Source organism: Austrofundulus limnaeus, unplaced genomic scaffold, assembly GCF_001266775.1.
Source record: "Austrofundulus limnaeus strain Quisiro unplaced genomic scaffold, Austrofundulus_limnaeus-1.0 Scaffold74, whole genome shotgun sequence".
NCBI lineage: Eukaryota > Metazoa > Chordata > Actinopteri > Cyprinodontiformes > Rivulidae > Austrofundulus > Austrofundulus limnaeus.
Window position 1 is genome coordinate 546,680 of NW_013952476.1, and position 7,063 is coordinate 553,742.

The following is a 7,063-nucleotide window of genomic DNA, read 5'->3' on the forward strand; positions in this document are numbered from 1 at the left end:
AAAAAATGCATTTTGTTAGTTTCATCTTCTAAAAATTGAACTTTTCCATATTTTGTCACATTACAACCTGGATTACTGAGCTGCATCAGGACATGCAGACAGGTGGTTTGGTTCTCAGACACTCATTTTTTTTTTTTGATTAAACTGCATTTTTTAAAATTATGATTTAATAAAGAAAAAATGCATTTTGTTAGTTTCATCTTCTAAAAACAGTGATCCTCTTTTGTTTTATGCAACAGAGAGCAGGGTTGATGTGTGTGATCTTAACATCAGTTACTATGGCTCAGATAAAATAAAGTGTGTCAAACAGTAAAAACCCTGATCTGAACTGGATCAGGCTCCGCCTCTAAACCTGCTTCATAGTCCAGTTCTGTGCTGCTGACACACATTGGTTGGTGGTTCTGTGTGAATGACTGGACAGTGAGACTGACGTGTTTGTTCTAACAGGGATTCTCCATGGAGCCGGCCTGTGGCAGCTTCCTAAACAGCTCTACCTCCCTGCAGAAGAAACATCAGCCCGAGCCTCCAACAGCCACCTGAAATACGTCTGGTATGATCCTGCTGCCCTCTCCTTCATGAAGTGGAACACCAGCTCCTGCTTTTCTTCGTTTCTCTTCAGGAACCGGTGTTCTTGCTTCATCCTTTGTGTCGTTCAGTTTACAGAAAGTCTGGAGGATTTCTCTCCTTACCTTGATCTCACACATGGTAGCCAGCCTGCCTCTCCTTGTTCTCATCAAACCACAGTTAAAAGGGTTTTTTTTAAGCTTTTAGGCAAAGCCACAACTTGAATTGTTCTTATTTGATCGCGATTCTGCCCAGACATGTTTCTTATTTCTATCAAATAGAAAAGAAAACCACTCTTGATGTATTAGAGGAGTTTGGTAGAAAATGACTTTTAGGATCTGGTGTGTAAAACTGAACTGAGCAGCAGTGTRTGCGACAGTTTTTATTTCCCAGAAACTCTTCATTTTATTAAAGATTTATGAGACTCCCGCATCCAAAGTGTTGTCAGGGGCTGCAGAAGAAGCATTTTAAAGAGATTTCTGACATTTAATTTGCTATTAGAAGGAGATGTTTGACAGCTGTGGAGGCAGGAACTGTCAGACTTTAGATAAATAAGAGCAGTTGTCCTCATCAAAGAGTCTTTATGGTATTTATGAATTACAAATATGTGACCCATCACATCGAAATGAGGATTAAGTCCAATTTGGTCAAAATGGCCTAATCATATTTTCATATTCCTGGCTTTAAAAGCTACATTTTGATACTTAGATCATCCTGATATCATTAGTAGATCAAGAGATATTATTTAATTTGTCTTGTTGGTTACAATAATACATAAATATTTGGTTTAAATCCTNTAATCAAAACACTATCTGCCTGTTTCTCCACGTACAATTTTTAGACTTAATCCTTGTTTCGATGTGATGGGTCACATCTTCTCTTTATTTTATTTAAAGCGTACAGCTGCCAAACTGGTTTCCATCAGTGACATTTGGTAGTCCAGACTGAGCTGTAACACAGACCAGAACCAAAGTCCTGACTGTCTTTGCTTCAGCTTTCTGCTCTGAGCACCTGCTGTCCAAAACAAACACTGAGAGACGAGACCGAACTCTGAACACGTCTTCCTGCTCAACCCGTGTGAGAGCAGGAATAAAAACAGACTGTCAGGCTGCAGATCTATCAGACCGTACAAGAAGTACCGTTTCCAGCTGCGTGGCTAAATAAACACCACGTTAAAGTTGTGTAACTTCCTGTGTGGTGTTTTCTCTGACAACAGGAAGATGCTGCAGTCTTTGGGGCGACCGGAGCTCCACGTGGCCCTGGAGGTGACCATAGTGAGCGGGTCGGGTCAGGAGCACGCCGGCTGCCTGCTGCTCACCTCTGAGGTGCTGTTTGTCGTCAGCCTCACCGAGGACACCCAGCAGCAGGCCTTTCCCATCACAGAGGTAMCCGGCGGCAGGATCAAAGAGGCGTGATGAGGTGTTTGTGTTGATGTGAGGAGGAGAACGGTAACGCTCTGGTCCTGTGCAGGTGGAGTGTCGGCAGGAGCCGGAGCAGCAGGGCCAGCTCACGCTCACGCTGCAGCAGCAGACGGTCAGCAGTGACTCTGAGGTGAGAGAAGTGAAGCTGCAGAGTTTAACATCTGCTCTAGGCTTTGATAGGAAAGGTGGTCTGATCACACACCTGTGCCTGACGGTCCCTGACTGCCAGGTAATCAGAGACAGAAACCTGAAACGCTTTTATCTTCAACTGTGAGCAGCAGAGGGAAATGTGACGAGTTCAAACACACATCCTGTTTTTGAGAGCAGATTTTCTGCTAAAATAAAGTGTGAAGATTCATTCTTTAGATCTGAGAGAAAACCACATGTTCTACAACGAGACACACACTAGGTGTTTAAATTTATAAATTATATATCAACGAGTGCTTAAAGGCCCTGTCACACTAAACAGCTTGTAAAACAGTTTGTCTAATTTGCTAAAACAAAGTTGTATATTTGATCAATTTGTTATAATTACTGTATGTACACTCCTAAAAGAAGCTTCCAGTTCATTTYTTCAGTTCCATCTTTAATGTAGACGTCTTTAAAAGTTTCATAAGTTRGTATAATTTGTCTAAAATGTCAAAGTGTGACAGGACCTTAAGTAAGAAGGGTGTACAGTTTTGAACTATTTTGCTAATAGACAGTTCAAAAGTTAGTTTGGCATCATTTGTTAGTTAAATAAACTGTAGAACAAAGTCATAAAAGTTAAACTGGGATTATGTAAAAAGTGCATCAAAAGGCCAGTTTAGACATGTTGTCCAGTTTCCTGTGACCTTAAASGGATCCATGATTAGTTGTAACTTTAGACTTTATTTAATAAACATCATACATGTCAACCTCTTCAGACGTTTACCTGTATAAAAAGCCTCAAAAATTCATATATTTTGCAAAAAATCTGTACAACTCGCACCTGTGGGGAGGGTGGGGTTTGTCGGCTGCAGACATGAAGGCGCCGCTGTGGAGCAGGAGGAAGGGAGAGCAGAATAAGTACAAAACTTATTTCTAGCTGCAGAACAGGTTGGAAGATGGCTGTTTGATGTTATTTATTGTTTTTAAATCATCCTACAGGCTMTGACATGTTAGATAAATTTGAAAGTGAGGTTTTKAAAAAATCCGTAAGGCTTGAAAAAATCTGTAAGATTGCTCTATACGTCCGTATACCTGCAAAATGAYGTAAAATCCTTATAACTTACGGACAATCCGTACAAATTGACATGAATGAAACATATACATTAACTGTACAATAAAGACTGTAAAAATACTGTAGGATGTTCAGTTTTTATCATTTTTAAACTAAAAGTTTTAAAATATATTACACGGATGGAGCCATTTTATTTACACACAAAGCATTCTGGGTAAATGATGACATGGRTAGGTCMTCKGTGYGAGGCTGCTAGYGAGCTATATCCACCCTGAAGGTTAATCTTGGACAATATCTGATGATCGACTCTTTTAAATGAAACCAGAGAGCATTGACAGAGAGGAGAAGGTAGAAATGACTCAGCCTGTAACTGAAAATATGGATGGAGGACAACAGAGCTGCTTCATAGAAGAAGAACCTCAGCTTAGCCTGTTAGCTTTAGCATTAGCCCCAACACTATCACCATATACAGTATATGTATTAGCTCAGCGCTACACATTCTCTCATCACTGCGGTCCTCCATCCACATGACAGAGAGGGGAACGCAAAAATGACTCAGCCTGTAACTGAAAATATGRATGGAGGACCTCAGTTTAGCTTGTTTGTCKTGTTGTTACAWCTAATCAGGGATCCCTATAAGGAGTGCACCAATACCCGTTTGACTTAAACCAAATACAAGTATTTTAGTTTGGGTACTTGGCGATATAGAGTACTACAGTGTCTGTAACAAGAACTAAAACATTACACAATCACTTTAAAATATTTCTTTTATTCAAAACAAGGTGGTTCTTCTGCCTTATTGAGCCCACAGYCCCTCTGACCGGATCAAATCAAATATACAGCAGGATATATACTGTTGGAATTATTTAAAAATAAATAATAAAAAAATTATTTCCTTTAAAAACACATTTCTTGAACAAACCTTTCACCTGAACTGTAACACTTTAAACAAACCTGGACTGGTCCCAAACTGGGGACACCACTAGTTCAAAGATTCTACAGTGAAGTCTGAGCTCCACAAAGAGCTTCTCTCATCTGTTTTACCAAAAGCCTAATGTGTGTTTTTTTTTCCTCCATGTTTTTTGAGAATTTATCTGTTGTTCAATGTAAGAAAAAGAAACTGGCTCAAATCTTTGAACAGGACAGTTCTGTCTGTGAGGTTTTACATGTTTAGTTGCCAGCGAAGTTGATCAGAGTTGTGTAACTCCTCCCTCAGGGTGACGGTGTCCGTGAGCGCCTGTCAGAGCAGCAGTATCAGCGGCTGCTGGATTACGTGATGCGAGCCTCCCAGTTCCTCTCGCCGTCCCCTGCCTCCCTCCAGCTGCAGCCCCCGGTGACGCTCGCAGAGTCGCCGCCGTCCGTCACCAAGAGCTACCACTACCTGGTGGACCCCGCCGCCGCCAAGGTGTTTGTTAGCAAGTTCACCACGGTGAAGAACAAAGCCCTACGCATCGGCTTTCACTGACGGGCTTAGAGTTTATCAAAAAAAAAATAAGACCTGCCTTAAAATCCTAAAAGCTTTATTTATGCAAAGCTTCTCTTTTGATATGAGAGTCTAACTGGTCACTCTTGCCTTAAGGATGTAAAATGATTCTTGGAATAGTTTTAGATAAATTTATCACACAGTCAGCGTGTGAACACTAAAAAGAGGTTAAAGCATACAAGAGAAACACTCTGGACTCCATCATTGTGTTTACAGTCTGTAAATCGTGTCATTTTCAAAGTGCAATATTATATTCATGCTGATAAACCAGCTGTCAGCYAAAATATCTGAAGACATGACTCTGTTTGATGCCAAACCTAAATGATGCAAACTTTGTTGCCTTTTTATTGTTGTACTACTGAAAACTTTAATGTGTTGTATAGAAACTTCCTATTAAAACTACATGAAATTTAGCTGAAGTGTTTGGGTCTTTTTTAAGAACAGGTAACAGGTCTGATCTGTCTTGTGTGCAAAACTGGGCCAGAAACTTGCACATTTCACACGTTCTGATTTATAAAACCCAAACTTGGYGTGAAACTGAAGGCATTTAACTGAATCGCCTACTGAAGTTTTGTTTCAATGAGCTGTAAGGAAACCAACATGTTCTGTGTGTTTCAACTTCATCGGTTTCTCCTGCAGGTCAGTTCTTCCATTTTAGTTGCATTTTATTCTGCAGACGTCGATTCTTACTGCAGTAAAACAGAAAAAAAAGAGTTATTCATATGAGATGAAATGGCTTTTATCAGTTTGAGCTGTTGTGCTGTTCACCTGCTGTCTGATGTGTTCTTTGTGTGGTCAGTCCTGGACGGACCGTGTTTACTGCTCACTGACCTGGAGAGGTCTGCACAGAGGACAGGCACTTTAATGCAACAGCTTCTACATTTACAGTGGATTCTGTCTAAAAGATAAAATATCACAAACTTTCCTCTGGGTTCTCACAACAGGAAAACACAGAGGAAACAGAACATAGTTGTATTTAAGTCATGCTAATGGTGAATAGATCATTTGAGCTGTAGAGAGTTAACTCCATCTGTGATTTCACTCTACACCTTTCTATTAAAATACAATTCTTAAAAATGCTTCATTTCCATGTTTCCTCATTTAGTTTGGGCTCAGACTAAGTCCTGCACAGATCATTGAAGGTTAATGGATCAGATGAAAGGGACTGCCAGGTGCTATTGGAGAGAAATCTCTATTTTCATAGTTTCCTGCATCAAGCAGCTGTGTGTGTGTGTGTGTGTGTGTGTGTGTGTGTGTGTGTGTGTACCTGACTCTGAGGAACTGAGCTGACTTTCTCTCCTCAGCAGCATCTCCTCCCTCCTCAGTCCGGCCATGTACCTTGGGTACGACCGCATCAGCTGAAGGAAAATATCCAGACATTAAATATTTAATCTAATAAAACAGTTTCAGCACTGAGTTCATCTTCCCTCCAGGTTTCATTATTAGATTTGAAAGTTATTAAAGGAAACAGTTTGGCTCAGTGGATAGGATTATTTTTTACATGACATCTTTATGAACTGAAGGTTTTAACTAAAAGACTTCAGYTTCCATCCAAAGGATTAAAGAAACTTCCTGTGATTCAGCCACATTCTGGTTATTTTCTAACACTACAGTTAAACAGTTCCAGTGAAGTCTTTGTATGAACTTGACCAGAGGCCTCATGTACAATAGGTGCACAAAGTGTTGTTTTCAACATAATTTCAGATCAGTATAAAAAAAAGAAATGTGTCGCACATTTCTTAGGGCTGAAAAGCATCCATGTTTACACAGTGGGTGGATTTCACTTTGGTTCGTTCAGATCAGAATTAAAATTCTCAAAACTACTCGTTCAATCTTCACATCGTGTCACTTGTGCACGTCAAAACAAAAGGTGCTCATTTTTCTGAGAAGTTTCAAATACTTTGCTAATAATTAACTCAAATGATTATTTACAATTCTCATTTTCCTACAGTTTTAGTTGCTTTTGTCAGGTTGAATACTTACAGGTTACAAATTTAAATATGATCGAACTCATGATGACAGGACTTGTATATGCACTCTAAAAATGAAGTGTTGAATTTACTGAAACAAGTTATGTCAACTGGTTCCAGTAAAACAAGGTGAGTAAATGTAAAACAATTTACTCACCTTGTTTTAGTGGAACCAGTTTAGTTCAGTAAATTCAACTCTTTATTTTTTTAGAGTGTGAGTAAAAGTACTTTTACTGTCCCCATTATTGTGAGCAGTTTTATAATTTTTGAAGTACTTTTCTTGTTAGTGAAATTAATTTTTACCAAAATTTTCTGTGAAAGTATTTTTATTACTTTTACTTTATTTCTCTGAAGTACCTTACAGAGCTTTGATTAATTGTTAGGTCTGATATAATCTGTTCTCAGTTGTCACGTGGTTTTAGAT

At 39.3% G+C, this 7,063-nt stretch overlaps 2 protein-coding genes across 3 annotated transcripts in view; one reads left to right on the forward strand and one right to left on the reverse strand.

Moving 5' to 3' along the window:
• The window catches only part of vps13b (vacuolar protein sorting 13 homolog B), a 394,105-nt gene extending 389,023 nt beyond the window's left edge, over positions 1-5,082 (forward strand). For both annotated transcript variants that reach the window (XM_014010833.1, XM_014010832.1), the window contains exons 65-68: positions 448-550; positions 1,781-1,949; positions 2,035-2,115; positions 4,403-5,082. In XM_014010833.1, the coding sequence (XP_013866287.1) occupies positions 448-550; positions 1,781-1,949; positions 2,035-2,115; positions 4,403-4,651 (602 nt within the window). In that variant the 3' untranslated portion in view covers positions 4,652-5,082. The remainder of the gene's footprint in view (positions 1-447; positions 551-1,780; positions 1,950-2,034; positions 2,116-4,402) is intronic.
• Positions 4,795-7,063, reverse strand: part of rgs22 (regulator of G protein signaling 22) — a 21,692-nt gene continuing 19,423 nt past the window's right edge. Inside the window, exons 21-23 of the mRNA XM_014010835.1 lie at positions 5,937-6,027; positions 5,438-5,510; positions 4,795-5,358 (exon numbers count right to left, since the gene is read on the reverse strand). Of these exons, the coding sequence (XP_013866289.1) occupies positions 5,310-5,358; positions 5,438-5,510; positions 5,937-6,027 (213 nt within the window). The 3' untranslated portion in view covers positions 4,795-5,309. The remainder of the gene's footprint in view (positions 5,359-5,437; positions 5,511-5,936; positions 6,028-7,063) is intronic.